The 16,086-nt window shown below is 52.6% G+C and overlaps 4 protein-coding genes across 4 annotated transcripts; 2 read left to right on the top strand and 2 right to left on the bottom strand.

Moving 5' to 3' along the window:
- Positions 1-3,415: 3,415 nt before the first annotated feature.
- On the top strand, positions 3,416-7,384 carry SCP_0903030 (acetyl-CoA synthetase-like protein; the record flags this gene model as incomplete). Its single annotated transcript, XM_027761536.1, has 13 exons — positions 3,416-4,309; positions 4,369-4,422; positions 4,475-4,732; positions 4,815-4,924; positions 4,981-5,018; positions 5,076-5,253; positions 5,306-5,467; positions 5,532-5,693; positions 5,754-6,282; positions 6,333-6,596; positions 6,650-6,808; positions 6,858-7,094; positions 7,166-7,384. 13 exons carry the CDS (start codon positions 3,416-3,418, stop codon positions 7,382-7,384), a joined length of 3,264 nt encoding a protein of 1,087 aa, XP_027617337.1.
- Positions 7,385-7,956: 572 nt separating this feature from the next.
- Positions 7,957-9,975, bottom strand: SCP_0903020 (hypothetical protein; the record flags this gene model as incomplete). Its single annotated transcript, XM_027761535.1, has 19 exons — positions 7,957-8,082; positions 8,155-8,269; positions 8,324-8,348; positions 8,402-8,459; positions 8,512-8,539; positions 8,591-8,650; positions 8,707-8,807; positions 8,874-8,922; positions 8,979-8,994; positions 9,057-9,068; positions 9,126-9,150; positions 9,200-9,234; positions 9,289-9,314; positions 9,371-9,396; positions 9,458-9,475; positions 9,528-9,537; positions 9,592-9,690; positions 9,741-9,833; positions 9,887-9,975. The coding sequence occupies 19 exons, from the start codon at positions 9,973-9,975 to the stop codon at positions 7,957-7,959; spliced, it is 1,011 nt and encodes a 336-aa protein (XP_027617336.1).
- Positions 9,976-13,072: 3,097 nt separating this feature from the next.
- SCP_0903010 (Cytochrome c heme lyase) lies at positions 13,073-14,000 on the top strand (the record flags this gene model as incomplete). The annotated part of the gene is made up of 3 exons (XM_027761534.1): positions 13,073-13,515; positions 13,583-13,687; positions 13,751-14,000. The coding sequence occupies 3 exons, from the start codon at positions 13,073-13,075 to the stop codon at positions 13,998-14,000; spliced, it is 798 nt and encodes a 265-aa protein (XP_027617335.1).
- Positions 14,001-14,336: 336 nt separating this feature from the next.
- Positions 14,337-16,061, bottom strand: SCP_0903000 (Mitochondrial import inner membrane translocase subunit tim44; the record flags this gene model as incomplete). The annotated part of the gene is made up of 7 exons (XM_027761533.1): positions 14,337-14,369; positions 14,425-14,634; positions 14,701-14,790; positions 14,843-15,185; positions 15,253-15,494; positions 15,546-15,677; positions 15,756-16,061. The coding sequence occupies 7 exons, from the start codon at positions 16,059-16,061 to the stop codon at positions 14,337-14,339; spliced, it is 1,356 nt and encodes a 451-aa protein (XP_027617334.1).
- Positions 16,062-16,086: the final 25 nt, after the last annotated feature.

The raw sequence follows: 16,086 nt of genomic DNA, 5'->3' as shown, positions 1-16,086 counted from the left end.
ATGCATGTGAGAAGGTCTGCAGCTGCAGTGGACTAAGCGGGAATGGTGGTAGACACGAATGTTCCTGAGGGATCTAAACTTATGCATGAGGACCTTAAATGTAGACGTAGAGCCTCAACTTACAGCTGATGTATGCGATGTAATTCTTGGCCTCAGTCGCGGCTGCGGATTGGCATCTCGCTATGATGGAGTCAATCAATGTCTGCAACTGTATTGATAAATGCACCGAGCTCTGAGGAGACCGTGGATGTATCCTAGTGTTGGAGTTGCCTGCAACCTCGGTGTTTTCTGGAACATACTCATTGTCATCTCCTCCGATGGACCCTCTTCTGCGAGTAGCCGGAGGAACTGCCAATGTAGAACTAGAACACTGATGGGGACCACGACCACATTGTTGGCAAGGGGGGCAAAGCTCCTCTTCGCACTCTACAGACCGGTCAATATTGAAGGTTCCACTACTAAAGCCTGCAGCAAATCGAAATGGAAAGCAGCCATGAGGATCTGATATACAGAAGCAGCTCGGAAGCTCAACAGCAGGAGTTAAAAGTGTTAGTGGTGCCTTTATGTGTCCATATCGTAAGGCTGAATATAAATTCAATCAGAAATCCGAAATATATCTGTTGCACACAGCAGCCTACCGATCCAAATAAGTGGTTTTTTGGCCTCCTTGGGATGTGGAATATTAGCACCGATGGTTTTCAGCCAAGGGCCTGTAACATCAAAACCAGTGATCGAGTTACACTGCTTGATGTTGAACGATGCATCCGCATTGAGGCACTTGCCTCTCTCGAGAAAAACAATGGGAAGCTTATGAAAATAGAACATAGAAGGAGTGAGAGAGGGAAGCGGTATATGCAGGCCATGTGAAGTCAAAGCTAACTGCACTTTATCGTACAGTTCATGCCATACAGGCACTCCCATATCGCTGACCGCAAAATTGAGATATAAGTGGTGAGCATTCATAACGTCGAGAATGGAGGGAACCCAATCATTGTAAATCCTCAACTGAGGGGGTGGAAGAAAACTATCAGAGGCCATATGAGCCCGTAGCTAACATATATGTTTCATGAGCTGGCATCAAGAGGACAAGAAAGAGCAGACACACCACAAATGGATACACAACTACTGACATCTCCAACTCTAGTGCCGTAACTTGTGACAAACCAGATGGAGGCAGAGACATGCCTTGAGGGAATGGATGATGTCCTGAAGATGATGCACTCTAGGTTCCTATTGCAGGTCTTCCTCCATGTAGAACCTGATGCTGTGGAAGACTACGAGCAATGCTTTCTCGGTGCTGAGCAGCAACGTTTCCGCAGCTGGATTGAGGCGCAGTGAAGGCATCAATCGGAGGAGCAGCATGGATGGTCAGGAAAGCCGGAGGAACGACACGAGAAGGCTGCATGCCATGTTGAGACACTTCTACCGTAGAAGGTACTGAAGCAGTAACACTCGATGTAGCAACTACGGATGACAATGCAAGAGGGGGTGCATTAACTTCGTGGGATGCTGAAACACTGAAAAGGATTGCAGATATTGAATTAGAATAAGAACCCATACTTCCTGAAAAGTAACTTACACCAGTCTACTGTGATCTCCCCAAGGTGCACCGCATACACATAAACTTCGAGCGGAATGCATTCCATGAGGTTGAGCCTTTGGAATGCCTTGTGAGCATTGAAAGGAATAAAATCTTATTCTGCAAGGTGAAGATACTCACTGAATGATAGCCTCCACAAAGTGTCATCAGATTGCCTCCCTTTCCCATGCATAGCATGCGAGCAATTTCATCCATAATAACGACAGAGATAACAGAGTGAGAAAACCAGGGATGGGAACAGTAGCTGCAGATGTCTTCGGGAGAGGTTGGTATCTAAACAGGATGAGCATACCGAAGGATGCGTGAAAAGGAAGACTTCAATGACACACATGAATCAATCCACCAACTGGAGCATTTTTGCAGAACTCGGCACACAGACAAGCCACGTGAACGCAGCGATCTCGAAGGTACAGTGTTGACATCTTGAGGGACGTCAGAGACTCAATGGAGAGATAAAAAGGCGAAGCAGTTAAGGGAAAACTGGACTGAGAATTGCACAAGAAAGCAGCAACTTGCACTCTGTCGGACAAGTAAAAGGCTGGGAAGAGACCGGAGCACCATGTATTTTTAAATATCTACCGCAGGTTCCTTCAGATTCCTGGAGATACTGTGCAAGACTACATATAAGAAGGTGGCGAGCGCATGGTCAAGTTACTCAAGGATCCTAACCGATCTGCCATAATACCTGGAGATGCAAGAAATATCAGTTTCCCTGACCTTTATGTCGATGTTATGGAATAACAGTGACCCTCGTTATTCCTTCAGATTCCTGACTGGAGAGCTTCGACATAAGATCGCGGTACAGCAATTTCACGTGATGTCCCGGAGTCTTGGTAAGTTTACTGGAGGATTGCACGGGATTGTTCAGGATCGTGAGTTCTTGCTCAGTATACTGCTCTGAGATCACCGACAAATCATTTTTGTCCAATACTGCCCTTCATATTGTTCCCTTGTTCGGTGAGGATTTGGTGTGCATGCAAAAGTAGGCAAAAGTCTCCGGGAATATCTAACTTAATCCAAGTGGTTCAAGTAGGTTCAAGTTTGCTGTGGAAGATCCCGGAAGATCGCGCGGTCTGTGACTAGATCTCTTCACATTAGCACTCCTCTGCCATCTACTTATAATCATCTTCGACTGGAGCATACACGCATACCGTCGCTGTGCGCTCTTTATACAACTGTGTAATTACCTCCAACAACACAATTTGACTTTGAAGCTGATGTAACCGTGACTTATGTTGGTTTCTCAACGAAACGCCACCAACTTGAAGCCGCAGATTCAGATCGCTGGGTGAGACCGTGTCAGTTTCCTGCCCTCTAGTTGCCCCTTTCACAGAGGCATGTCTAAGGTGGAGGCTGATGGACCGCCGATGGTCGCTGTGACGTCGTTTCTAATTTTATGCACGAGCTACTTCACCGTTTGTCTTTCTTCAGGGTCTTCCACACCATGCTGATGCATGACGCTGCCGCTCCTTTTTGCTGACTTTCGCAACTAGGGTAGCTGATGGTCCAGCGTTGATATTCTCTGGGATCTTAGAACCTTGGAAGTTGCTATCAGGATCTCTGGTTACGAAAAATCAGACCTCAGTCACCCTAATCAGAAACATTGAACGCCGCACGGTACTATTAGTTCGAGCGCCCATTTTGGAACTCTGGTCGGCGAACATCAGATGCCCCAAGAAGATGGTGGTCAGGATGGCATCCTCTGTGGGTCCATTCGGCTCGGCCGCTTACTGATATTTCACTTCACATCATGCGTTTACAGAACTACTTATAACTACCTTTCGCAGGGCAGGGACATCCCAAACTTCATCCACCATGTCTATCACACGTCTCTTTTTACCCCCGCTCGACGGCAGCCTCTCTGTTTTGCCTGGCTTCCTTGACTTTCACGCCGAACACAACACAGACTATCCATTTTACACTTTCCCCGACCCTGAATACTTGCCCGTCTCTTTCAAAGAGTTTGCCTATGCCACACACCGTGTTGCACACGCGATGCGTCCGAATCGCGCTGGTCCCAACCGCGCAGTCGTCGCACTCATCATCCACTGTGACACACTTCTGTACGAAGCTGTGATGGTGGGGCTTATCCGCGCAGGACTCATCCCATTTCCCATGTCGCCGCGGAACTCGGCTGCGGCGATTGTCAAGATGTTGCAAGGGACCGACTGCCATCGCATCGTGCATCACGCGCCCTTCGTCTCTCTCACTGACGCAGTGCGCGCTGCTCTGCCGGAGTCATATCATCTGCAGCTCGATGTTCTTCCAAGCCTATCGGATGTCTTCCCCGCATTCGCGTCGCCGTCCGCTGAACATATCTCTCCTCCCAAGCCTTACCTTGCCTTCATGGATACCCCCCAAACCAAGCCACACGACCCTGTACTCTATCTTCATTCCTCTGGATCTACTGGCTTTCCAAAACCCATTCCTCAGTCGCAGCTCTCCGTTCTCCATTGGGCTGCAGCGCCTTGCATGGTGGAGACGTGCGTGCGTGGGTTCCACTGGGCGTCTCCTGCCCTCCCGGCCTTCCATACTATGGGCATCTGCATGCAACTTTACTGCCCACTTTCGTCGGGCCAGCCTGTCGCGTTGTACAGTCCGCGTGGTCATCTCAATCTTCCCCCTCCTGTCCCTACCGCGCAAAACGTGCTGGATGTCGTCCGGCGCACGTCCACGACTGCGATTGCCCCCGTACCGTCTTTCGTCGAAGTCAGTTCAGTTCCTTGCTTCACAGAATTTTCTTCCGCTGACGTATTATATTGCTGTAGGAATGGGCGCAGAATCCGGAAGATGTGAAAGTGCTCGCGTCCCTCGAGGCAGTGGTATGTCCTTCTCTGCACTCCTTTACGAGTTGGTTCATCTGCCTATTCGAAGTGCTTCGCTGGAGGCCCCCTTTCCTACCACAACGGCAGTAAGCTCACTGCCATTGGCGTGAAGCTCTATGCTGCGTACGGTGGCACGGAGTTCGGTCCCACCACTCGCATCATGGACACCATCGAGGATTCACCTAATAATCCTGACACCGCCAGAACTGGGAAGATGCGTGAGGACTGGCCGTGGATGGCATTCCCGAGTGAATACAACCTGCGTTGGGAGCCGCAGGGTGATGGCAGCTACGAGTTGATCTTCCTGGTATGTGTGACTGGTGGTCCCGGAGAATGGTTCGCGTGCTCGTTGAAGTCGCTAATCATCTTTACTGTGTCTGTGTGTGCAGACATGTCCCACACACCAGCCCAGCGTGGAGAACCTGCCCAACGGAGAGAAAGGTTATGCAACAGCCGACCTGTGGGAGCCGCACCCGACGAAGCCTGGTTTGTGGCGCATGTATGTTCCACATTGGTGTGGTATTGGAAGTCGTCAAACTCACGGCTGGTCTCCAGTACTGGCCGTGCTGATGACTTGATGGTGCTGGGGAATGGTCAGTGCTAGTATTTTCGTGTACTCTGTTCGTGCTCTGACCGATTTTCGTCTCCAGGCGAGAAATTCGTTCCGGTCCGTCAAGAAGGGCATATTGCTGCGCATCCTATGGTCATGGGCGCTGTGATGTTCGGCCGAGGACGCACACAGCCTGGTGTAATCGTAGAGCCCCGGCCTGAGCATGCCATCCAGCCGGGTGACGAGGCTGCCTTGTCCAAGTTTAGGAACGCTATCTGGTGGGTATGAAATACTAAGTGTCTCCTGCATATCTGAGATAATGAGCTGCAGGTCACAAGTTGAAGAAGCTAACCAGCCGGCGCCTGCGTTCGCCAAAGTTTTCAAGGAGACTATTCTCGTCACAGATCCTGCGCGACCCTTCCCACGTGCTGCAAAGGGCACTGTCCAGCGCAAGCAGGCGTTGGCGCTTTATGAATCGGACATAGAAGAATTGTGCGTTTGCTGCTACGATTGGTGTGGTTAACTTATTGATGCTGTTAGTCCTTGTGTCACGCAGATACAAGACCATCGAAGACAGCTCGGATTCTCATGGCATTACTCCACCGTCTAGCTGGACGATTCCTGTTGTGCAAGCGTGGATAGCAGAGCACGCTGGTCAGCTCAATGACGGGATTGTGCCTGCGGCTACGGCCGACCTGTTTGCGCACGGCTTCGACAGGTATGTTCACGACAGTTTCTACGACTCATGAATTGCGTGCTGATTGTGTTGGTACACCAGTCTTAGCTCTACGTTCCTGAGAAATCGTATTGTCGGAGCCCTACGCGCGTCCTTCGATCCTGCAGCGAACGCGGCGGCTGTGCATGTGCATTCCAACTTTATCTTCAGGCACCCAACGCTCGTTGAGCTCGCCGCCGCAGTTGTTACTCTCGTGCACCCCTCTCATGATGCCGCATCGACATCTATCTCTGACGAACCCGCTGCAGACATCGGGGCGATGATAGCGCAGTATACCGCCCTCCTGCCGAAGTCTGCCCCTGCTGCCTCGAAGCGAGATGGGGGCTCAGTCGTGCTCATCACTGGGACGACGGGTGCTCTTGGCGCACACATCATTGCATCGATTCTTTCAGACTCGCGTCTGAAACGCGTATATGCGCTTAACCGTGGCACTCGCGTCGCGGAACGGCAGCATACAGCGTTTGAGGCTGCACGTCTCCCGGTGAAATTGCTCTCAGATAGCAGACTCAAATTTCTGGAAGGCGACATGATGCGAGAAGATCTCGGGCTGCTGTCCGCAGTGCTTGGCGAGGTGCGTGACGGTCGGAAAGCTCGTTGACATTCATCTCAGGTAGTCAGTAGATTCGTTCGTCTGTCACGGACATCGTGCACAACGCTTGGCGAGTTGATTTCAACCTGTCGCTGTCATCATTCGAGGCACACATCGCTAGTGCCGTTCGTCTGATAACTGTCGTGCCCGGTGCACGCTTCTTCTTCACGTCATCCATATCCGTTGCGCAAGCTTGGCATGTACTGAAGAGTGGCCCTGTTCCAGAGGAGCCCCTCGAAGATCCGGCTGTGGGGGTAGGCATGGGTTATGGTAGTTCGAAATTCGTTGTCGAAGAGGTTAGCATAGCTCCGGGAACACTTGTTTCGGTCTACTGATACTGTATGCATAGGTCCTTGCGAATGCTCGCAAGGTTGGCTTCATGACAACCACCCTCAGAATTGGCCAAATATGTGGGTCCGCGGAGAGTGGATCATGGAACACCTCAGAGTGGGTGCCGAGTCTCGTCAAGTCCAGCATGTCCCTTGGTTGTCTACCCAGATTGGATGGAGTATGTAATCACTTTTTTTATTATCTCAGAACCCTAACAATAGCCGTAGGTGGTGGCGTGGATCCCCATGGATGCAGTGGCGAAAGCCACGGTGGACATCGTGCTTGATGTTGAAGCTCCCGTGCTCGTGAACCTTGTGCACCCTCGTCCAGTTCAGGCATCCACCGTATTTGATAACCTCAACGAGGCGCTCGGGCTTAAGTTGCCCATCGTGCCCTTCGTTGAATGGGTGCAGAAACTGGAGGAGGCAGCTTCAAATGCATCGACGAAAGAGCTGGAGACTACGGTGAGTAGAACTGATTAGTACGTTGAGCCCATTGATCTGATCTGTCGGACCATGTATGGTGTACCGTGCAGCCGGCAATCAAGCTCCTCAACTTCTTCCAAAGTCTAACGGTGGCGGAGCAGATAGCCAAGGTGGGCAAGCTGAACGAGGGTGGGGCTGATGGCATCCCTATCTTTGAGACCACGAAGGCACAGAGCGCGAGCCCCACGATGGCTCGGCTTCGGGAGTTGGGAAAAGTTGAGGTGCGCGCGTGGGTGAAGTTTTGGAGAGGCCAGAAGTTCCTTGCGTAATGTGGAGCGAAAGTAAAATTATTGCTGTCGCTTGGTTAGCTACCTCTTTTGTGTTAGACCAAACCGTTGCTCTAGTCTGATTTGAATTCCGGATGTCTCTGCTGGTTCGCTGCCTGAGCATGGACATATTAGGGTTGTTAACCAGCATAGGAAGACTCGGAGGTGTTCCTCTGTAGACGTTGGAATGTGCCCGCTGGAGACGAAAGGTTGAAATGGCGCTAGGGGCATATCTAATTTCTTTGCAAGATGCAGTAGTTCAAGATTTTTGTCGGGACAGCACGAGATTCAGAAGTTGCTATCCAACTTCTGCAGAGGTTGAACGCTGAAGGAGCCTCAGCATATAATTGCACTTTGATCAGGGCACAGGCAAGCCGCAATCGAGAGTAATAGTAATGTTCAAATACGCTCGTACATTATTTTCTACAGCACCTCACGCCCGACTTACAACAAGCTGAAGCCATAAAACGAGTGTGCCGGGAATAACCCTAGGGCAAAATACCTAGATTATATAAAAACCAGTGACGCTTTCGATGCCTATACGGCGTACATGCGCGCAGGCAACAAAAGAAGGATCAAACGAGTGACTGCGACTTCATCCCGGTCGAAGAGTAGTCGTCGTCGACGACATGCGTGAACGAAGTCGGGCCCTTCCCGTCGTTGACATCGCTGGTAACGTGCTGGAAGATCTCGATGGGGCGCTGAAGAGGGCAGATCAAGGCATAATTCGACGAGCAATCCAATGGACAGATATGGACAGGAGGGAGACGTACAGGTACTTTTGGCTCGGTCTGAATCTGGCGTCGGGAGGTCAGCTCGACTGAGTTCGCATTGGGATCCTGGCTCGTGCTCTTGCCCCCGCCTTGCCGGAGTGTGCGCGCGTTCAGGCTGTACGAATCAGAATGTCATTATTCCTCCGGGCAGTAAAATACGGGAGCGTACGTTGCGAGGAACGAGTTCGCGTAAACTGAAAATAGGTGAGAAATGCTGTGACAACATCTGAGGTGATGATGTACGTACGCTTTCCCTGAACTTGCACGAGCCCGGCGAAGACGAGACTGTTCTTGACGAAGATAAACTGATGTGTATTTGGATCAGTACTTGACGTACGACGAATGCACTCGACCTACGGTAAGCACGATGCTGATCGATACCACCCTGTGTGAAAATGTCAGGTCTAACTGGAAATTTGGACCGAAGTTTACTTGCATTGTCAGGGCCCCAGAATTGACAACGTATGATTGCATCGACCGGATGAGGTGATCCGTGCTGAAAAGATCAGGGATCAACACCAGTTTTTTTTAAAGGTGAAAAATCGGGCACACCCTTGGAAACCCGTCCTGCTACTTTGCAGGTAATAGATGAGGATTACCGCAACTGCCAGATCTGTCGCCGCGGCGAAACTGAGACCGCAGGTCACAGTAAACTGGGAAATTGGTGAAGAGGAATGCGTCGTCTGGGTGGATCGATCATTAACCAACATGTAACGTACGAAGGAGCCCTTGTTCTGGTCAAATTCTTTCCATGTGGCGGTCGTCCATCTGCAGTTGGTCAATCATGAACAGGGATGCGCACTCGCATCAACGGAGATACATACGTCAGAACACCGGTAGCTAAGTTTGAACAAGACACTTAGTGTCAATGCCTGGCTTAGTATAGAATTGAACATCCGCACCGTAGCTCATGCCTGTAGATTACAGGTAACGTGAGCATCCTGACGTGCAAAACGAAAAATGCGACGTACAGACACGGATGAACAGCAATACGCTCTACGAAGCAGATTACTAAACGAATAGGTAAAATATTGATATCACGAACCGGTATAGCGGTGACAATGATGGACTTGTGACTCACTGGAAGACAGAAATCAGACCAGATCTCAATTATTATGGAGGAAAATAACGCACGAATCCATATACGACGGATGAAGAAGCTGTAAAAATGCAAGTCAGTGTCACGAGTTGTGTATTGGAACATTTGTGGATGTACCCTTGTGCGAACGCTGCAATGGTGACCTGGATTTGGAGAGATTTCGCTCGCAACGACCAACATATCACAGGAAGAAACACAACATACCTCGGTAAACACTGTAGCCTACAGTAACTAAGATGAGCAAAAATGGGTTTACCATCACTGATGAGCCTACCCCGGCACTCCTGCATCGTCTTGTGAGCACGTCTGATTAGTGTAAATAGCAGACAACCACTCACCAGATGATAAGGGATGCCGTAACCAGATTGCCAAAACCAGTGATCACATAGTGATACATCATATGCAGACAGAACGCCGTATGTAACGTCTCCAGTAACCTTAGACATGTCAACGAGCATGGACGAACGAACACACAGTTTTTGCTCACCATATGAGTAGAACAGTCCGCCTAATAATCTTGACGTCGTTGGGGAAATTCCACCAATAGAGGTACGCCTGTGCTGTTGTGATTCCGTACAACCTAGACGGATGATGGTTTTGGGTTTTCAAAAGGACAGACAGGCGGGTACTTACATTGCGGCGAGGGAGATCTCAATGAACATGCCTCCAAGGAGGGTCTGCGCGACGCTGGCGATTTCTGCTTGTTCTGCCGCTGAAGCCATTATTGCAAGAGGATACCAAGGACGTCCAGGAGATGGAACTACTGGGGCAACGGCGCTAAGACAAGGTTTGGACGAGACACATCCGCCGGGTTAATATCCCTCTGGGATGGTAGACTGATGGAATCAACGGTCCGATGGCGCTCGGAAGAAGAGGTATATTTGTACGCTGCGCCACCGGCCGTTTAAGAAGCGAGAGAACTGGAAGAGGTACGGATCTGCTTGACAGATGATCAGACCGAAAGTTACACACCCTAAATCGCAAGGTAACGAACGCTTCAGTTGCCCTGATACCGTCGCTAGAACCTCCCAGCTGAAACCGTCGTGGATATATGACCGGGAATAAATGGAGGATTTCGGCGACTCGCACTCTAACACTTGGTGAGGAAACTAAATTGCTCGACTGAAGAATCGGATGTCCATCCACACTTCACAAAAACCAGGCCCTTCACGTGGATTAGACATTGTGATAGTACGACATCATCCAGCATTTGTGTGATCAGTTGGTCTTACTCCTGGGTGGTCCAGAGCCGCAGGTCCTGCTGTCACCCCGATGGTGCAGAGCAGTAGCCGTACCTAAGAAAATGTTTTCTACGTGAGTGCATACGGTTAGTAACGTTCTGCGCACGATCAATCCGGAGGGACGAGAGCACGAGGTACGAGCCGTGGTCAGCCGATCCAGAATCTTTCATCCAGCAGCCGGGGTGGACATGACCTTTTATGGAAATGCGAGTTACGAGCGGTTTTAGTTTGCCGCATCTTGTCCTAGTACTGTGGTCTTCATTTTTGAGTCCGACCTCTCACCCATGGTCACTAAGCTAGCCCACTTCTTTCGCTCGAATTTCCTCCTCAGCACTCTATCTTCGCTCGAGACATGGGGCTCAAGGTTTTGCACGAGTGCTTGTAGAAGGCACCCCGAGGCGTGGGGGCTGACATAGACATCTTAACTGCAATGGGGCCCTCCAGAAAACCACCGCACCTGCGTATTCGATCGGCGACCGCGCCAGCCCCGGAGTCTACGAGGCAAACTCGACTCTCAAGCCCGCTCAAGCCCACCAAAGCCCTCGCTTGCACCGCAAGTACAAAGTGACGGATCTTTCCATCATATCCGGCCCCCCCTGGCAAGAAACTCTCTCGGGAGCGTGGATAAATTGTTCTTCCTCTTTTCCGCAGGAACGGCGACTGAACGGCGTGGCGCAAGAAGGGGCCAAGCTCTGTGGTCCGGAATATTCCACCGCCACCGCCACCACCACCTTCTTTACGCTGGTTGACCGGCCTCTAGTAGAATGGAAGAAGTTGATCCTCTGTATCATAAGACTGTATGATCCTCCTTGCAGAAATCGGTGTTCCGGGTCCCACTTTGGCTACTCAGTACTCAACACCCTACCCAGTTTCCGGGGTCCTCAAATTTTAGAGAGGCCCTCTTGGCGCGACCCGGCTATCTTGTGCTTGTGGCGCCACAGTCGCTGACTGACCTGCCAGCGGACCGGCGCGTGCATGTGCCCGCATCCCCAGAATTTCTACACGGAGTTCCGCTGAGGCCCCAAGTGTGTCGTCCAGTCCTTTCACCGCGCAGATAGCTTCTCCTGACGGCTCTGATGTACAGTATATTTATTGTATAGGCTTTACGGTCCTCCACTTGCTCTGCCATGCTCGCTGCTTCAAGCATTCGTAACGAAGGCCCATGGCGGCGACACGATACTACTATCTTCACGATGCCCTACCACCCCGGTCGCTTAGGGTAAACCTGATCATCCTCTCCTAAACACCTCCATGCCAACCTGCCCGTCGTTATCATTCTGAGGGGGTTTACACACGATTTCAGCGGACGGTCGTGATGGCAGTAGTCAGGCAGTCGTCGTCCTTGTCTGTCACCCTCTGTCTGTGTCTGACACGGCGACAGATCAAGAGACTTCTAGTGGTTTGTTGCAAGGTTTGGTTGACGTGCTTTCGGACCTTTGAAGTTTCGACGGAGGTCCGAAGAGATGCCGGGGTGATCTGATGTTCCGCCGTTCTTTCCTATTTTTTGACTCGGTTCTAGTTTTCTAGAGGTGGCGTTGAAGTCACCCTCATCATATCAACGACTTCATCGATCGGAATTCCATGCTGCTATGGATCCTCGGGTGCAGTTGGAGCTCTCGAGCTTGGGCATGACAACAAAAAAGGCCTCATGCGCTGTTCCGCGTGCAGGCTTGAAATACTGCCGTACGAACGGACGCCGACGACCCACGCTAATGGCCACAGCGCGAGGATGATTTTTCGCAATTGCTGTTGATCTGTGCGTGCCGACTGACACTGGCTTGGCCCACTGGTAACTCTTTACTCACGTTGAATGCTGGTGCACCTGGGACTGCTTACTTTTCTCTTCCGTTCAACACGTATGCTGGCCGAGGTTCCGCGTGTCTCCTCGGCCAGTTAACTGTACGCGCGTCGACAGGCGGGTGTATGTCTACGAGTGCAACGCTGGTACACTAGATTGTTAAATCTTCCCCTTTGAGGACCACTTTTGTAGTGTCTTTCGCACAGGCAGGAGGTACTGAGAATCCTGTGCACATTCAACATGTGTTAACCCGTGCAATCACAATGTCTCGAGCTCTACCCGGCATGATCCATATACTGCTACCGTTATCGGAGCAATTTATAAATGGGCTACCCTACCTCGCGTTTTAGATTCAGATGGTCTTCTATCCTCATAGTTGTTTCCGTCAATGATGCCCCCGTCAAATGGGCTTCGCTGCTCACGGAATCTCCATAAAGAAGTCCTCAAGAATTCCTCTCGTGATGTACAAGGCGGCCAATTCATTTGTGCTATACACGTTGACGCTGTCCGTCACTCTTGCGCCGCATCCGACACTGCGGAAGGGTTTTATCTGTACCCATCAGCTGATACTGCGAATATGAACCCTGCAACATACTGTAGAATCGCAAATGTTGCTAGACAGCTGCGCTCTGAACCACGACAATTTCCTTACGGAGGCAGCGGGAGTATCCGGGTCTTGTTCACAGTGGCAAATACGTTGCACGTGAGCCGTTCGCTCCGAGTCGAAGCTCTTGCTCCGTCTGCTTTCCTCATAACTTAACCCCCCTCTACTACAGCAAAATGGGTCAAGCAGCGTCGCAAACGTCGCCCTCAGCGCCAGCATCATGTCCAGTCCAGCACCATGCACCCCCTTCGCTATCCGACTCGCCCGCCCGCTGTCCCATCCAGCACGACATCCCCGCCGCCTCGTCCTCGTCTTCTCCACCCGCACAGTGTCCCATCAGCCACGACACTCTGAACCCACGCAACCAGATGCCTACGCTCTCTCAGGCGCCCGCGGCGGACCAGGCGGTCGCGCTGCCGACGGCGCGTGAGGCGTCCACGATCCCGCGCGACGCTGCGTCGACATGGGAGTACCCCTCGCCGCAGCAGTTCTACAATGCGCTCGTGCGCAAGGGCTGGGAGACGCCAGAGGAGCACGTCGAGATGATGGTGCAGATCCACAACTTCCTCAACGAGCAGGCCTGGCTAGAGATCCTCAAGTGGGAGCGCAAGGAAAACCCGTACGCCTTCCGCCGTATTAATTGGCTTTCTCGCGCAGGATATGCTAACAGTGTGGATTGTGTGAAGATCTGACGTGCCTCAGCTTGCACGGTTTAAAGGCCGGCCGGGCGAGCTCTCGCCAAAAGCGCGCGTATGGCTGTTCGCAGGATGGCTCCTCCCCTCACGCTTCAAGTAAGTGTCGTATAACGCTCCTCCTCTTAAAGTGTGCTCATTCCATTTTCTTTACAAATGCAGCACAGAGCCTCCCTTCGATCGCCACGATTGGGTCGTCCGCCGTCGGGAGACGGGCGAGGAGGTGCGCTACGTGATCGACTACTATTCAGCACCGCCAGAGCCGGACGGATCGCCCGTCTTCTCGCTCGACGTCCGCCCCGCGCTCGACAGCTTCGGCAGCGTCAAACAGCGCATCGCTGCTGCAACAGAGGACGCATGGGCGTCGTTCAGGGACAACGGCAGCACGGGCGTCGCGCGAAACGACGCGTAGGCGTCATCTAGAGCGCGGAGTACATCTAGTCTCGGAGACGTTTGATCTCACTGCTATGGTTATCCATCCATTATCTGCATCGCGGGCACATAGACCGACCGACCGTATGAAAAGTTCTTACGATACCTTCATGATTCGTATACGTAGAGTAGTTGAGCCTGGCGCACCCCACGGTCGCATAGCGCACCGGATGCGTCTTCTAATGCAACGGTTTGTCATTCCGCGTGAGAGCTAAATAGTGATAGATTGTTAGAGTACTAGAGGAGTGGTGGTAATGGCGGCGTCGCACACGAGGTGGGTGCCGGTGAGTGGGCGTTAACCCCAGGCATGTCGGTGCTATAGGTATGCGCGCGCGGATCGTCTCGCCATCTGTATCCAGGTCAGCGATGAGCTCGTCGGACATTTTGGAAGCGGTGAGACGCACCTCGACGACCTTCCAGCCACCGGTGAGCTCGTTGTCGAGATCGCCCTCTACGCGCGTGATCACTGCAGCGTAGTGGCATTGCTCGAGGCGGTCCTCCGCGCCGACCATAATCTCACCCGTCTTCGCGTTTCGGAAGAGCAGCATCTCCTGCGTCGCGAACGTGATCACGAACACGGGTACGTCGTTTTCGAGGACCTTGCCAGCCGAAACCTAGCGATATGTGCGCAACAACACGTGAGGGGATAGTGAGGATGTGAGGTGGAAGAAAATGCGCACATCGACTTGGCGGATATCTAGGACTTTGCTGTCGCTGATGAGTCCTTGTTTTAGGTACTGTTCCATCGTCGCCCACAAGACATTGTACGTCTGCAGCCATCGCTGAATAATAAATCAATGTGTTGCCGGCAGAAACACTTACCGCCTCGCCGCACCACGCCTCCAGCGCCTCCCGATCCGCGCTCAGGTATGCATCGACGACCTCAGGTACGATGTACTCGCGGAGCTCGCGCTCAAAGGACTCCATGTTGAACGTCGGGTCGAGCGCCTTCATGAGCCGCTGCACGCGCGCGTTCTCGTTTTCGTCGAACCAGCTCCCGATCGTCTGCGTCACGGAGCGCAGCGACGAGACCACAGGGTTCTCGGACTCATCGTACGCTTGCCGCAGCGAGACGAGCGAGCGCAGGAGCGGGTTCGTCGCCTTCATGCGCTCCCATGCCTCGCGCCGCGGCGAGTCCTTGTGCAGCACCAGCGCGGAGCCCGCCCTGGCACATGGCGGGGATCACAGTGGCAGTGAGCTTTCGAGGTGAGAATGGATAAATGAAGACGTACTCGGCGTTCGCCTCCACGCGCCCCCCTCCCCCGGCGATGGTGCTGATTCCCGCCTTCGCGAGACGCATCTGCCGCCGCTTCCGCCGCACCTCCTTTTCCTCGAACCCACCATGCTTTGCGCTCCCGCTGTCGTCTAAAGCATCTATGAGTGTCTCAGAGAGGACCTTGTAGGCAGCTGTATTGCGGATCGGCTCCGTCGTCGTCGCGATCGTCGATGACACCGCGGAGGACGCTCTGGAAATCTTTAATCGCGTAAGAATATACGCACAATGAGTATATGACCAGCGACGTACTGCGCGCATGACATCGCTCTCCTCCATCGTCTTGAGTGCCTCCGAGACGGCGTCGCCCACCTTGACACCGGTCTTGCGGAGCTCCTCCGCTGCAGCGCGCAATCGCGGGTTCTCTTTGATGCTCGACGTCAACTGCAAAAGGCGCACATCCCAAATTCAGCGTTTGGCATCCAGAGACACACATGCACACGAGGAAAAAGCGAAACGCACCCTCGCCCGCTCGTACGCCGCCCGCGCGCGGCGCATCGCGTCCGAGTCCTGGAGCTTATCGACGTCGCCCTGAAGCTGCTTCACGTTGTCCTGGAGCTCGCGATTTTTGCGGAGTTCCTCCCTGAGGACCTCGACGAACGTCTGGAACGGCGACTTGGGCTCATCGTGGCGCGGCGAGGAGGAGTGGAATGCTGATGAGGGCGGGAGGCGGCTGAGGCGGGCGGTGTTGCGGGCGAGGAGGGCAGCTCTGATGAGAGCAGGGGCCGAGGGGGTGAGGACTACACGGCGGAGATGGCGGGGGAGCATAGGTGGACAGTGGACAAGTACTGGC

The sequence above is a fragment of the Sparassis crispa genome (assembly GCF_003851025.1).
Source record: "Sparassis crispa DNA, contig_000008F, whole genome shotgun sequence".
NCBI classification, from domain to species: Eukaryota; Fungi; Basidiomycota; class Agaricomycetes; order Polyporales; family Sparassidaceae; genus Sparassis; species Sparassis crispa.
The sequence above is the reverse complement of the archived record's forward strand: the minus strand, read 5'-3'. Positions and strand labels throughout refer to the sequence as shown.